The sequence below is a fragment of the Cyanistes caeruleus genome, chromosome 2 (genome assembly GCF_971803275.1).
Source record: "Cyanistes caeruleus chromosome 2, bCyaCae1.hap1.1, whole genome shotgun sequence".
NCBI classification, from domain to species: domain Eukaryota; kingdom Metazoa; phylum Chordata; class Aves; order Passeriformes; family Paridae; genus Cyanistes; species Cyanistes caeruleus.
In genome coordinates, this window is record NC_141702.1 from 59,208,040 (window position 1) to 59,223,946 (window position 15,907).

Below are 15,907 nucleotides of genomic sequence, written 5' to 3' on the forward strand. Positions count from 1 at the left end.
GTTGTGTGGTTTCTCTTTAATACCACTGTTCTAACACACACATTTTACAGGAGAATTTTTACACAAAACAAGTCTTCAAAACACTACCATTTTGCTTACAGAAGTATAATAGCACTGGGCATAAAATAGTTCCAATGCTAGCTATGGAGTCATTCACAAGATTACAAGAGCCAGATTTTTTTTGTTTAAGGGAAACAATTTAATTTTGTTTTATTGTTCAAGTGGACTACATATTGCAGCTTAATCCATAGCAGGAATAGGAAATTGTTTCAGTCTCCAGGGGCAAAAACTCCAGAAGCTGTGGAAATTATGGAATTTGGATTCAGTCAGTAGTTCATGACGCACAGCTGAAGACCACCTCTTTAGTCTCATTCTTCCCACTCTCTGTCCCGCTCCTCTCTCCATGACCCCTGGTCCCCCCTCTTTTTTCTCACCTTTGAATCACAGAACAGGTAAAGCTGGAAGGCACCATGGTGGGGTGTCCTGATTCAACCTCCCTGCACCTGCACCATACTACCTGCCCCTTGCCAGAAAACCTTCCAGGTCCATAGCAAAAGTGAAGAAAACTTCAGGTGATGAGGGGATCTCACCATGTGCTCTGGCTGTATCTGAGCATATTCCGGGAGGCATGCCAGGGCACCAGAGAAACGCTGCAAATAGCAGGCTGGACCAACATTCCCTGTCCCTGGCATGCTAGTGTACCACCTGGCAGCAAATGACACCATGCAAGGCACAGGCTTAGGCATAGCTTTGGGGAATTATAGGTGCCATACAGGGGGAAACCTGTTGTAGGACTTCACATGGCACCACGGATTTAATGAATATAAGGCACTTTAATGATCGATAGGACATTGGACAAAAGACAGTGAATACCACAAAAAAGAGGACAGTGAGGAATACAGTGTGATACAGGACACAGGGTTGCACTGCTTGAAAAAACAAACCATTTGAAAAAAAGATTAACTCCTTACAAAAGGGTATGTCCTTTGGCAGGTTTCACTCCAATCCCCACATCTCCTTAATCTAGTTTTCCAAACAACAGACATATGAAATTAAACTTACAAAAAGGCAGCTTCCTAGCATTGCACTTTTCCAGTTTACCTAACTTCACTATTACTATAAAGTAACTCACAATCTAATTCAAACCATTTTCACAAGAGCAGACATAGGAGTGCTCGTGGACAATTTAATGAGCCTTCTGCCTTATAGCATCTTGGAATTTCAATTGTAACGTGAATGTGTTCACAGTACCAGGCAGTTTACATCAGAACCACCACAAGATGAAAGTTCAAGGTGTCAAAAATTCAAAGGTGTCTGAAAGAGGAAGTGTTTCTGCATCACAAAAAGGTAACCTCAGTAGAACAGTCACCTGTATTTCCACCTATATCTTCTTTCACCTACTGACACTTCAAAGCAGTGCTTCTTCAGCTCATTATTTTCATGCATTTAACTATTCTCTTTGTCTACATGGCATCATTGAATTCTTATGAATAATCAATTTTTCCTCATACTGATTTTTTTCTATGCCACTATACAGTTGGGTGGGGTTTTTGTTTGTTTCGTATGCTTTTGTGAGTTTTTCATTTTTTCTAATTTTAAGAACAATGTTACATTTAGAGCTTGTTTTAGCAAAATATCATTTTCTCTGTAGATTTTTTTTTTTATTAGGGATGGCTTTCACACAAAACTAAATAATTTTTTTTAAAAAAAATATCATTCCCATGGCTTGTGTCAGTTAACACAAACTCAGTAGCTGAAAGAAGATGAACTGGTAGATAAAGGAAACCCTTACAAGAGGCACAAACTGCCAGATACCTCAAGCCATTCATGGAGAAAATGTGCTACCCCAGTGGCTGATCCACCTTGTAAGCCCCATATTTCTTCTGCATCCTAGGAACAACTACTCTCTATTTCAGTTTTGCCAAACTTCACATCAGATCCTTTACAGCTGTATAGCAGGGGGAAGGATTTTCTAAACTGGATTTTAAATAAGGCTGGATGGATAGGGTAACATTTGTGAAAGCGGTACATAACCACTTAACAGCCTCTCTTCCAAGAGATTATTAAGTGGACAATCTCCCCTTAAAGCTTTGAGTTCTGAATTTGCAAAACAGATACATGAAAAGATAAAAATCCCATAAATGATCTGCATTTGTAATATCTGACACCATTTAGTCATTTGGGAGTGTGTGTGTGTGTGTGCATGTATGTGGAAGATTGCATGCAATCTTTCACAATAAGGCCCTGATGCTGAATCTGTAACATTACTTTAAACACCAAAAATAACCTACCATCCTCCTGCATTAAACAGGTGGAAAACAGGCTAGAAACATACAGATGCACACACTATCCTAAAAACAATGGTTGCAGTAATTTTTATACCTGGTTTTTTTAACATGATACACTCCCCTTCCCAACATCTATTTTTAGGGTCACCTAGGCATTTCTTGGTTTTCCTTCTATTTACTGCTCCACTTACATAGCATTAAGTTTAAAGAAACACATCAAGCATCCTCTTAATGCTCAGATTTTTTGGCAAATCAGTACCAAGAACATAAGTAATGAGAAGCAATAAACGCAAGGTTTCGTGTGAAACTGAGTGTCTTGTACAGCTCTGTGCCTAACATTATTCTTGAAGAATGGGGTAGAAAGAAGAATTGGGCTATATTTCAAGAGAATTTTAAAATTTTCAATGCTTTTCTGGTCCCTGAAATACAGATTTGGAAGAAGTCAGGACACTAACGCTTACATTGTTTTATATAAATGTCATCTGATAGCTAAAAGGGCTGTTTGAAACAGGAAGGTACAAAAACTTAGAAGCAGATGTTTGCCCATTAATAAAAGGATATTACATCCAATCTAGAAATATCTACAGTTTTATTTAAATGCAGTTATTTGTTTGTTTTGACCAACTTCAAGTTGTCTGAGCAGCCTCTCTCCTGGATGCACAATGTATCTCACATATTACAGAGCCTTATTTCCAAGCTACCTCAAGAGATCAAATAAGTCCTCAAGTCCTCAGATGGGACCTCTGCAAATCAATCTGCCACATGGACAGTACCGTGTAGCAATCTCCAGTCAGTGACTGACTTTTCTAGCTTCCTAATCATAAGAAATTGCTCACTGAAACCAAAGTACTTGGAAAAATAAATTCAGAAGTAATAATTCAGTGCAGTACTTTGCAAGGGAAGACAGAACCTGCAGCCAGTTGAACCTCTTTAACCCCTGAGAGTGCCTCTATTTGTTAACTTTATGGAAATGGACTTTTAAGATGGTGATTTATGGAAGCTTGTTTGACCACTCTTTATTCTTCTCTTACAGGCACTGTAGTGACCTTATTTACACCTGAGTTAATCATTAGGTCCTTACACGAGGTGGGGAATAGTGAGGGAAGGGAAGGGAAGAGAAGAGGGACCAGAGGCAGAAAGAGGAGGGTTTATTTTCTAAATTAAAGGCATTAGTGATATTTAGAAGTTACTGAAACAGCAAAGAAAGTGTCTCACACATTAATCTGTTTATGCTGACTTGGCTTCACATTCCCAAACCGAGACCACTACTGAGAGTGACACCTTCCCCACACTCTCTCTACTAAAACTTCCAAGAAACTCACCAACTCCAGCAGTGCTCTCTGCACCAGTAACAGGGACCCATAAGCAGAAAACTGTGAACAACTTATTTGCGAGCTGTCATCACAGAAGCCACCAAGCACTCCTGTCTTCTGCTTACCTTTAGCTGGAAAAGAATGAGGGTTCTCCATACAAGGGCTAAGACAAATTAAAAAAACAAACAAACAAAAAAAAAACAGCTTGATGCCTTTTGTCACATCTATAAGCATCTTCTTTACGATGGGGAAAAAAAAGCCCAAGTACCCCTGAAAACTATTGTAAAACAGCCAGGAGACAAATCAGTTATGTCAAGTAAGTGACAACTTACTGAAGTAAGACCAACAGAATATCATCTAGGAAAGATCACATTAAAAGGAAAATGCAAGGAATAAAGGTAAATAAGGCCAAAAGAATAAAGCTGATGAGAAATTACTACTGAAAGTTTTCATTGCAGACATTTACCGCAAAGCAACCATTTAACAGACCTTTAGACAGCCACACTACTTCAACAGCAGCAAGCACAAAGAATTTTTTTGCATTATTTTTCTCTTAATGTTTATTTCAAATTGACAGAAGTAGCACTATCTGAAAAGCAAGCAACCCACAGGAGAACATTACAGGGCAACAAGGAAGTCTTCTTATCCCAAAGTTACTCTCTCTCTAGATATCCCAACCCACTCATATGAAAGACATTTATTTTACTCCAATGTTTTCAATTCTAAGAGATATAAAACTGTCATCAACCTCTTGGTCTGCAGACACTAAACTTCAACTGCTGTTACCCGTCTGATGCACACACATTAATTCTGCTGAAAAGATGCTGGAATGAGAGCCACAGAAACCAAAAGCATGTATTTACTTGCAAGCCAGAGCTAACAGCAGCTCCTCCACCTCTGTTCCTAGATGGTAAACTGCTCAGGTCTGGAGAGTTTATGGATAGAGGGGGACAGGCTAGACCACTACCCACCTCCATACCAAAACACCCAGCAAGGGAAGCCTTTAGAGATAACTGCACAGAGTAAAGGTTCCTGGCAAAGCAAAACTCAACCTGAAAAACAAGGCAAAAATCAACCTTCAGTCTATTTTATCTGGAACTGGGCATCCAGCAGCCCATACATACATCTCATCACCAAGTCTCTGCCCATCTGGTTTATTGTTGCAAAGAACTTCACAGCAGCACAAAGAATTACTCTTACAAAGGAATAAAATGAAAGTGAGTACCAGCACAGAATTCAATCATATGCAATATTAATATTAATCGCAGTATTTACACAATTGCTGCAGGTAACACAGAAGCAATGTCCCCTTCAAAGCATGCCTCCTCCTAAAGTGACTGCTTACAAGCCTTGTCAGCTGTAGTAGGTTATAGCCCTTGCATGAGGTAAGTCAACATCTTTGCAGCAACAGTAAATTTTACACTAATTATTGATCTTTGCCGGCCCTAAAAATAAATACTACCCTTCAACAGGTCAAGCACAAAGTTATTTTATTTTCCAGAAGCAGCAACAGTACACTCCACATGACTTATTTGTGTGTATAGCACATGAACCTTGTGCGCATGATAACTTTATGGGCTTAATACGAAGGAACAACCCCTCCTGCCCTACAGCCACCACACAATTAAGGACTTGCCTTTTAAAAGTTACAAGGTTTTTGTGGCTGAAGGAGTAGTTCATTAGTCACAAGAGCTCCTTTTCTTGAACTCTGGCAATTAACACTCTGCTGCCTGTTCTCACAGTGCAAACAAAAAGAAACATTGCAAAACTGCCTGCCTCCTGTCTCCCAAGAAGAAATGGGGTGATCCCTTTCATCTGGTTGGGCGCTTCTCGCAGCACCATGTGGAACTGTTTTGGCTGATTGCAGCAAAGTCCATTACTCACATCTGCCTCTCCTTTGTGTGTGCACCCTTGCAAACACTGTGATTACTGTTCCACCCATGAGCAAGTCAGGGAGCAGCCTGCTGCAAGGCAACAGCTGATGCAGAAGCCAAGCCTTCAGATGACAACCTCCTACTCAGTTACGAAACATGGATGCCTAGCACCTTACGGTCTGACAGTCACCAGGGAGGAATAAGTACATGACAAGCTGAATGACATTAACAAGCTGAATGACATGACATTAACAGAAAGATGCTGATGGTGCATGCATCTTTCCATCATGGACACATCCCCAGAAACCACTACTGGATTCTCCTAGGAGATGCTGTCACTACTTGGATGCATAAATTACTCCATTTTAAAAAGCCCCACAACATATCCATCAGGAATTCTATCTTCTTAAAAGTTACCCATTGCATTATTTTACCCAGGCCTCAGAGTGCCTTCCATGAATCAGGACGTACTGTCTTGAGACACTCAAATACAACAGGCATTTTAGAGCACATCACAATTGGGTCAGAAAACAAGATTAATCAACTGAGCAGTCAGACACCAAATTTTTGAGCTTCTCCATAATTTTATAATCACTTGAAACATCCAAAGCAATTTCTTGAAAAAATTAGCTGCCTGACCCATTTTCATTAGTTTATATCTTTCAGCCCTAGTTATGATGCTACTTCCTAAAATAGCAGAGACCTCAGAGTTCAAGTGCAACACCCCAGCCATAACAAAGCCAGAGTTATCTTAAGATCATCAGTGGCAAAGCTGAGGGCTCTGTCTGAATCACAGACAAGTCCAAAATACCATTAAACTGACCAGGAGACCTACCACCTTCCTAGAAAAGAAGTAGAACAGGAGAGGACAGGGGAGAGTCCTACAAGTACCTCAGCCAGTCCATCCCATTTTTTGTGATGAGACATCCTCATTTTTCTTGATGATGAAGAGGCAAATGAAGAGGCAAGAGTGATGAAAGACGATCTCTTTCTCACAGCTGAATTAGGTTTGGTTTGGTGTGGGGGTTTGTTTGTTTGTTTTGCTAAAATCTGTTACAGAGTACATTTTTTTTCTGGTGCAACTTCCAGACAGTGCATAATTCCTGGGCGTAAGAAGCATCCCAAGGGTAGGCCCATGCATACATGGCTAACAAAGCTGCTAGGGAGATAATGAGTAGAATGAAAATAGTTTAAATCTTAACAGAAAATTAGTTTTCAGGAGTTAACACGTTTTTGAGAACACCCAATGACAAGGAAGAATAATAAAAAACAAAACATAATTCAGTAAAGCCACAAAAGGTAATTAAGTTTCCAATGCTCTCTTAACCCTTGGAAAATTGAGGATGATATTGGACAATAAAATTTACATACATTATGCTCAATTATACATGTGTTAGAAACCACAAAGTCCGTTCAGTATTCTGCAGCAACCAAGCCATGTTAATTTGAGCAAACCTGCAAGCATGCATACAACCTGACAATCCTGGAAATTATAATTTCCATGAAAGGCAGCTCAACAAAAATCTCCAGACATAGCACACACTATTGGGAGTTGGAATTCCTCTCCAAATACATCACCTTGTGAAGACAGTAATAATCTTACTAAAATAAGAACTGACACATATTGTCACTACTAGTACCATGGCCACATCCAGTGGGATTGTCCAGTTGTGTTGTTTGAAGAGATAATTTTATACACCAAAGATGCTGACTAGCTTGCAATTTATACACCATGCTGTGGTCTAAAAAGACATGTTATGAGGAGGTAAAATTAAAACCAGCAAGATATAAAAATGTTATTGGCAGGTTTGATTTCCAAGACTTTGTTTCAACCACATTAATTTAGGTATTCAATGTTATCATCTGAAATAGTGTGAAGTAGGTATAGTTAAGAGAAAAGATGAACTGTTTTGAAATACAACAACTACAATGCTTTTATGTTGACACAAAGTCCAAATACCACAAGAAATACTGCAAATTTTGATGAAAAAAATATGCTATAAATCCTGTATGTTTGTAGTTTATCTTTTGTCTCCTTTCTTCCAAAGTTTCCATTACAACTTGTGTTAGGAATGTGAACAATTACTAACTGTAATTTTTGCCATAATATTTTTATAATTCTGTTTGTTGAAATGCACAGAATACAAACAGAATCCAGCACCTTGCAAAGGATGCAAGTGAAGCAGTGAATACATATCTTGACTAGAACCAGACAGGGAGGGATGATAAAAACAAGTTTCACGTCAGAGCAGGTATCTGTATTTCACTAGGTTCCCACTTTTGCTCTGCAATACTCCTGGGCACATCTCCATCCACTACACATGTTTTTCAGGCCACATTCTTCAGGCATGTCTGAACTTGTTCTTAGAACCTTCTACTTAGGGCAAGTCCTATTGGGGGGGGGGGGGGGTAGGAGAGGGGAAATAAGTCTTGATCCCTTTTTGCTCCCTTCTCCCTCCCCACCTGCATAGTCAAGCACACACCTCAGCAGTGCAGTGCTAAAATACCTGCTCAGGTACAGCTTTCTGCCTCCTGCAAAACTTTGAGTCCTTCTCTTGTGGCTTGAAAAGCACCTGTACCAGAGAAGGTCTCTTTTATTTAATGACAAAATGGGCTTATTGCAGAGCTTTTAATCAAGCATTCACCCAGCCAACTTCATTTTGCTAAAACAAGACTGTGAGATAAATAAACACAATGATAAAAGGATGGCAACCTTAGCAACATTCATTTTGCACACCCAAGACAGAGACATCAGGATGATTAGTCCAGGAGCGTGTACCAACACTTGCTTAGCAGAAGCCTTAGCCCTTGACGAGCACCAATTAAGTTCTTACCTTTGATCAAGGAGCAAGATAAGATCACATTTATGCCACAAAGCTTTGATTGCAACAGCACACCATACACTTTGCTTACCTACACCTAACTACTTAGTGTAAGAAACAGTCAAAAAAAATATTTTGTCATTACAGTGATAAAGAACATTCTTCATTCAAAAGGGTGTATAGAGAATCACATAGAAGAAATTACTTTAATACAGCAGAGATGCAGTATTGTAACAGAGTTCAGCCAGGTGCTGAAGGTATGGCTGTAGACCAGAGTTACAGAGGTCAGTGATCTGATCTCACCAAATCAAACACAGATGCCTGGTTTTGTGAATCATGTGTGATGTTCGATGAAAATTAGCTACATTTCATAATACCATAAATATCTATTTTAATAGGTAATGAATGTTTAAAACCAGCAAAACAGATCAGGCTGATTCAGTGTACCTCCTGCAGATCCTCCAAGCTGTGAAATGTTACTGCTTGTACTTTGAATAGATGGAGGCAGGCATATGGAAACCCACAGGCAATTTCCTCATGCAAAGGAAGCGTGGCCCAGGGACCTGAATGATAGACTCAGACTCCAAAGTTATTCCACTCTGGTAATGAGAGCCCAAATGACACAAGGACTCTGTACCTCGCCTAACATCAGTCAGAGACCCACAGTCAAACAGCATTTTTATTTTAATCTCTTATCTCTTAGTGCAGCCCTGTGAACACACATGCTAAAATCTTGAGTTACTCCACCACCCAAGCAGCTGAGGCCTGAAGAAGCCCCATAAATGTGTGAGAGGTTGCTATAATGACCCCAGTTCAATTAACTCCTGTCCACCCTTCCTTTCCTCTCCTCTAATGTGCCTTGCCATCGTTAGTACCTCACTACCTCCTCCTTTTGACAGGACTTATTTGGGACTACCTCCTCCTTTTGACAGGACTTATTTGGGGTGTATGGAGGACAGAGCAAGGAGAAGCATTGCAGACACACCATTCCTCTAGGAAGGCAAGACTTGACTGTGTGATACCATTAGGCAAAGACAAGGTGCAAATTTAGAACAACATAATCACTTCTATGGAAAATATCCAGTGGAAATCAACATCTTCCCCATAATTCACAGAGGAACTGTTTAGACTTATTCATTAATATGCCTTCTGTGTGAAGCACCAGTGAAAATCTTGTCCTAAGATGATAGAGCAAAGCAAAAACTGAGCAGTCTTGCCACCTCTTCTGCAATTCTAACTGTGACCAGTCACCATCTGTTAGACATGTCTGGAAGGAGCTCCATGACCTAAACCAGGCAATTTGGAAATTTTTATTTAAGAGACAAAAAGGAACAAACAAACACCACCCAAACATCCCCACATACTAGTGAGTACTTGATAGTAGGCTGTATTCACACATCACTCATAACTACAATTCATCCTGTAGTGCACGTTGAGAAACAGCTTTTGGTTGGGGTCTTTTACTAAAGAAAACAAATCAACACGGCAAATTTCAACATACGTTTTTATCCACAAGTGCCCTGTACTTTGTCTTCCTGTAGCTCTTGCAATGTGCTAATGAGTGTAAAAACAAGGAGAGGCATGATTCTCCTTCAAGAAGTTTTGCATGCTGAATACACAGGGTTCCAGGAAAGAAGTGCCAAGGAAGGAACACATAACAAGAGTTCTGAAAACCTGGAGCCCAAGCAATATTTCATCAAAAACGAGGCTTTTCCAATAGAAGTCTCCAAAAACAGATACAAACTACTTCCTCATCCTCAAGTTTTAAAGAAAGGAGAAAAGCAGCCTGCACAGTGGCCAATCTCTGCATCTTTAACTAGGCGGTTTCACTACATTCTGTAAAGTTACAATCAACTTTCCACTAATGCCTATTGTGATTTTAGCTTTTAAAATGTTGCTTTTCCAGACATTATGCTGACAGCATTCAACTTTCAGACTTTTTGATGTTTGGTTATAGTAGTTTGAACAGCATTTTAATAGCAAATAAACAGAGCCGACTGTGAATATGAAAGGATCAAGGGTAAAAAAAAAAAATCACGACCCACACACAGCTCAAGAAAGTGCAACACAGCAAAAACCATGAAAATGTGATCTAAACACATGAACACAGAGGGCAACTTTGATTTATGTTTTTGTACATATTCGCTCATCTTAGCAAGAACACGTGAATATAACATTAAGACTGCAGTAGTAACAACTTGTTGTGCAAGTTTTTACTTTGTTTCAGCCCACAAATAAATATAAATAGATGTATTTAGTATATTCCACCTTTTGATAGTAAAACATTATGGGGCAAGCTTGGATGTGCAAACAGTGGTTATTCAATACCATTCTCTGATCTAATTAACAAATACTCATACAGAATGTTTTTAGATAACCAAGAAAATGTTAGGAAAGAGATTCTTCTGTATCTCAGGCATGGGCAGCTCTCCCTCCTATTCCTCACTGAAAGCAAAATTCTCCTGTCTTACAAAATAACCAGGGGTTTCTTAGTGTTATATTTTCCCAAATAACTTGAACACAATGGCATTCACTTGAGAGTGCCTAAAAAGAAAAACCAAAAAATAACTTCAGTGGTAAGCATCACTCAATTTGTTCTAAAATCCAGCTCTGGTTTGCAGCTCCCAGCACACACAGTTAACATGACTGACCTTGTTGAAATCTCCCTAGGTAAGCAAGATAGCTCTAAAAAAAGAACACCAGGCTCTCACAATTAATTGCTAACTATTAATAAATCAGCATATTTCTCCCTCTTCCTTTCTCTTCAGACATACCTATAAATGTAGTTGACCAACAGTTTTACCAGGAATGGAAATCTGAGCATTTCATGATGTATGCAGGAATAAGTAATGTCCATGAACTACTGAGAAAGGGAATAACTGAACCTGAAGTGCAATAATGAGCCCAAAGCAGACGCATCATCCCCAGCCAGCTGAGTCTACAGCTCCAGTGACAAAAGCCAGATTGTAATGGAGCCTCACAACAACTGAGGCTTCTAACCACAAGCACGTCAAACTGTCTGTACCGTGTGAAATTGTGCTTGAAGTCACAACTCACACAAGTGTGTGAAGCCTGGGGAAAGGGGGAAGAGACAGACCAGGCTACAGCAAACAAAGAGGAGGCACAGTGATGTTCACTAAGACAGCAGTGACATTTCTCACACAAGAGCTCTATGCCAAACGCTGCTTCCCTCTTCCTCACATCTTTTGAGGAATGACCTTAGCTGAGGGGTTTCCAGTACCCAGGAAAGAGACTCTCAAATTTTTTCTGAGACCAGAAAAACTTTCACCATACCATCAATTGTCATTATTCCAGTCAAATTAAGTCACTTTTATACAGTGTGCTGCAACTTCTGTGGCCACTCACCTTCCCTGCAACAAGCTGGGCAATACCTCTTGAGGAGCTCTCAAGAAATTCAGGCACAAGAGAGTGCTGTGATATACAGGTGACGACTCTGAGCTCCTAAGCAACACACACTGCACAAAAGCAAGACCACAGGTCAACTACAACACTATCCAGATTTTAGTCTGTACCACAACAAGGATCAACTCAAAACAACACAGAGAAACAAACTCCAAACACATCTTCTCAGCAGAGTTAGGAAGTAGTGCAGACAATATTGTTCCAAAGAGCATAAATTCCATGCCAGCCCAGGCACAAGTAAATCAACACAGCATCCTAGGCAAATATATACCTTTTCATGGCTGAAATTGGCCCCTAAATATTATCTAAATTCATTGTGCTGTATGAGAAACCTTAAACTACACCATCACTTCTTCCAGACAGAAATCAAGGCGGTGCTTACAGAAAAAAAATCAGATCATTTTCAAACATTGATGCTGTAGCTAAAGGTACCACATCCTTGGTGAAAGCTTGAGAAATGCCTCACATACACAAAAAAATCAATAAATTAGCAATAAAAGCACACATCTTCCTTCGCAGCTTCAATTTAACTAGACCAGCTCTTATTAGCTGTGTAGCTCGCTATTGGCAGTACAGCACCCTGTGCCAGAAAAAACACCCTTGTTCACAAAAAATAGCAGCATTCTAGTCTGAATTAGCAAGAGCAGACAAGCAACTGTGTTTTGTATCAGCTGTTGTTGGTAACAATGAACAGAGCACTTTTTATTTAAAACCTAACTAAAAATATCTAAAAATATTTATGTTCAGCTTACTACTTCTTGATTGGTTCTATTTTAAATTCTAAATAAATGCTTCTTACATATTTACTAAGGACTGAATGACTCAAGATCTCAGAGCAAACCCCTTCAGAACAAGAGCTACCTTGTTAAAAAAAGTTATTCAAAAACAAAAGGTAAGCTGACCAAAAGCAAATAAGCAGTGGTCATACAGCCCACTTTGGGATTTTGCTTTTAGGGCTTTGTTTCACAGAAAAGGGGAAGTTTCAATGATTCTTTTTGGTCTATAAAAGTTATTAAGAAAAATTTAATTTATCAAAGTTTTGTTGAAGGAGGGAGAGAAGGGGAAATGTTCCTGGACAAATATTCTCAGTTTCACATTGAACATCAAATGGACTGAATCAGACCACTTATTTCCACCATTCTCTAAGTTTTGCCAAGATATTTTTTATCATTGTATGATAAGTAAGAATCATTATCTGTAAAACCAATCTCCCCACTGAGAGCTGGCATCTCCCAGCAGTTTTTTACGTCATGCTCCTAAAATACATCTCCATGGCACCACAGCACTAACTACTGGCAGCAGATATCACCAGCCAAATCATTATTCCCAGAGTTCAACCAGTTCAGTTAAGATCATGGCATCACTTCTCACAGAAGGCACGTGCAAGAAAACAAAGAGTATAAGCTCCTCTCCAATCACTTGTTTCATAGAACTAACCTTGAGAATTAAGCGTAATATTCATAGGGTAAAATTAAATTTGCCTTGGTCAAATATGAAACCCAGTGGTTGTGAACTACACAGTAAATAACTATTTCAGATTGAAAAACTGTGAAACATTGTGCTAATAAGGCTGTTAGCTAGCTATTAAAGCGTCTATTTTCATGTGCAGAGATGAAAGTATAACCATAAAGAAAAATTTTCCACATCTCATTTCTTTATTACAGTCCTGTCATGCAGGGAGTGACATAAAATGACTCTGTGTGCTAAACAAGCCCAACGCTTACCTAGAAACAGAAAAACAACAGCACAAACAAAAGTCACCAACAGTCTTTAATTTATTCCTTTACATTTCAAAGTACACGTGTTTGCATTAGTCAGAAGATCCACCTCCCAACTACAGCCAGCCCTCAAATTATTCTGCATAACACTAATTGAGGGTCCAGCTGAAGAGTTACCTGTTCAAAGAACCTGCAAGTAAAATAAATTATGCAAGAAAGGAAGCCAAGCATGCTTAAGAATAATAAAGGCTTTTAAAATGATTAGCAGGTTTACTTTTTAATCTGGCAAGGTAACAAACTTTCAGCACCCAAGAGAAAAAACACAATGAGGGAAAAGCTTTATATAAATATTCCACATGCCAAAGCAAAAGGCTTATTTCATTGGAACAATGCACTCCTGTTTAAACCAATACCAAGCATAAAAAAAAGATCTTTCTGGGGAAGTTATTTATATGTTAACGCATAACTTCACAGCACGTTTGTGTGGAATCCTCTCCTCACAAAGGCCGCTTGGACAGTCCCTCACTGGCACCGGCCCCTTCAGGCACATGTTCGGGCTCAGGAGGGCTGGGAGTATCCATATCCATCTCTCGCTGTCTGAAAACACGAGTGTGCCTTCCAAATTTGCCTGGGTTTGGAGCGGAGCCGCCGCCAAGCGCCGAGCACACAGCCAGGCCCGCGGCCCAGCAGCACCACGGTGCTGAGGCACGGCAGTAATGGCTGCTGGCAGCGAGCGCCGCTTCGCACCCGGCCAAACTTCCACCTCTCACAACATTCCCAACTTCTCATCAACTTAAACTACAGCTAAGCCTGTGAAAATACTTTATGTAACCAAAGAGGATCACACTAAAACGTAATGCTGCAAGGAAAAAAAGAGACGCACGCTCCAGAAGTCATAAATCCCTCACCTAACTCGCGGCTCCACTTCACTTTTGATTCATTCCCGGTAGAGCGGGAACCGCGACAGCAACACCCCGGTGGGCATCCGGAAAGCACTCGCAGGGTCCAAGCGGGGTATGACAACACGAGGTTGCCCCCAGAGGAAGCGCCGCTAACGCTGCCGAAATGCCCGCGGCAGGAGCGGGGCGCCCGCAGCCATCCCGGCCCCGGAGCCCCCGGCCCGCTGGGGCTGCACACCGCGCTCCCGCCGACCCTCCCGCTGCCAGCTTTGCGGACAAACCTCGAAGCAGAGGAGGATGTTTTTGCTGGCGGGAGAGGGAGACACAAGCACACCCCCGAGAGATGAGGGGTGGGAGGGAGGGAAGGATGGACGGACAGACTGGCGAAAGAAGGGGCCGCTATCCACCTCTCCGAGCGGGAGCCCAGCGCTTCAGCCCCATCACCGCTGAACAGGATAAAGAGCTCTTGCTTAGCTGAGCTAGTTTAAGAACTCCTTGCTTAACTTACAAAGTTACTGAAGTTTGTTCGAACCGTGAATGGCTTTCACTTGAGAAGCTGAAAGTTAACTTTCGCGGGACTTTTCCAACCTGAACGACTCTGTGATTCCAGAATCCTACCTGCCTGAAGGAGCTTCCTCTCCATGGGAGCAGGGCGAGCGCAGGGAGAAGGGAGCCATGGGGAGACACCCCACTGCAGATATATATATAGAGACATAGATATAGAGATATACCCTCGAGTCAGCCAGTCTCGCTGCAAAACTTTCCCAGTCTCAGAAGAAGAATAAAACCAAAACAACACGGAAAATCCCGCAAGGCGAAGCAGGCACGAAGGAGCGCCGGCAGGAGGGCGCGGGAACCCGCCAGCTCCCGGGCACCACGCCGGGGTTCGGCCGGGGCCGGGGCTGGCAAAGGCCGCGCTCCCCGCCCCGCCGGGCAGAGGAGCCGCGGCGGCAGCGGGGCACCCCCAGCGCGCCGCCGGAAAGTTCCCCCCGCCGCCCAGACGCCAGGCCCGGCTCCCTCTTACCCTTAGTCCAGTCCACCACTTGCTTCGGGCTCCACCTGGTCACCGGCTCCATGGCGGGTCCGAGCCCGCCGGCAGCAGCCCCCGCGACAGACCGCAGCTCCTCCGGCCGCGGGCTCGCCCCCTCTCACGCTCCCATCCCGGCAACGCCGCTCCGGGCCGCCCCCTCCCCGGCCCGGCTCCTCCCGCCGGCCACGGCCGGGCCCGCCCCGCTGGCGCTCCTCCCCCAGGTGCCGGGTCCCGCCCGGGCCGGCCTCGTGCTTGGGATAGCGCCGCGAAAAAAGTTCCTGGGCTTCCCGCTCCGACAGGTCCGGAGACACGGAGAGTCGGGAGTCGCCCGGCATCCTTCCCTGGGAGCGGCGGGCGGGCCGGGGGTGGAGCGGCGGCCCCCGCTTCGGTGGTGGCTCAGTGTGAGTCACAGCCTTGGGGCAATTTCAGCAGCAAGTGCAGAGTGCCTTGAACCACGCTTGTCCCTGCATTGGCATTTGGGCTTTTTTTTTTCTGAATCCCTCGCTTAAGAGCGTCCTTTGGGTGTGGAGGCTCTTTCAC

The 15,907-nt window shown here is 42.2% G+C and overlaps 1 protein-coding gene across 2 annotated transcripts in view; it reads right to left on the reverse strand.

Moving 5' to 3' along the window:
- The window catches only part of CNKSR3 (CNKSR family member 3), a 53,605-nt gene extending 38,064 nt beyond the window's left edge, over positions 1-15,541 (reverse strand). The window contains exon 1 of one of the 2 annotated variants that reach the window (XM_086877302.1): positions 15,362-15,541. In XM_086877302.1, coding sequence (XP_086733428.1) covers positions 15,362-15,413 — 52 coding nt within the window. In that variant the 5' untranslated portion in view covers positions 15,414-15,541. Of the gene's footprint in view, positions 1-14,346; positions 14,790-15,361 lie in introns of those variants that run through there. The other variant, XM_023923832.2, reaches the window with a different exon arrangement.
- Positions 15,542-15,907: the final 366 nt, after the last annotated feature.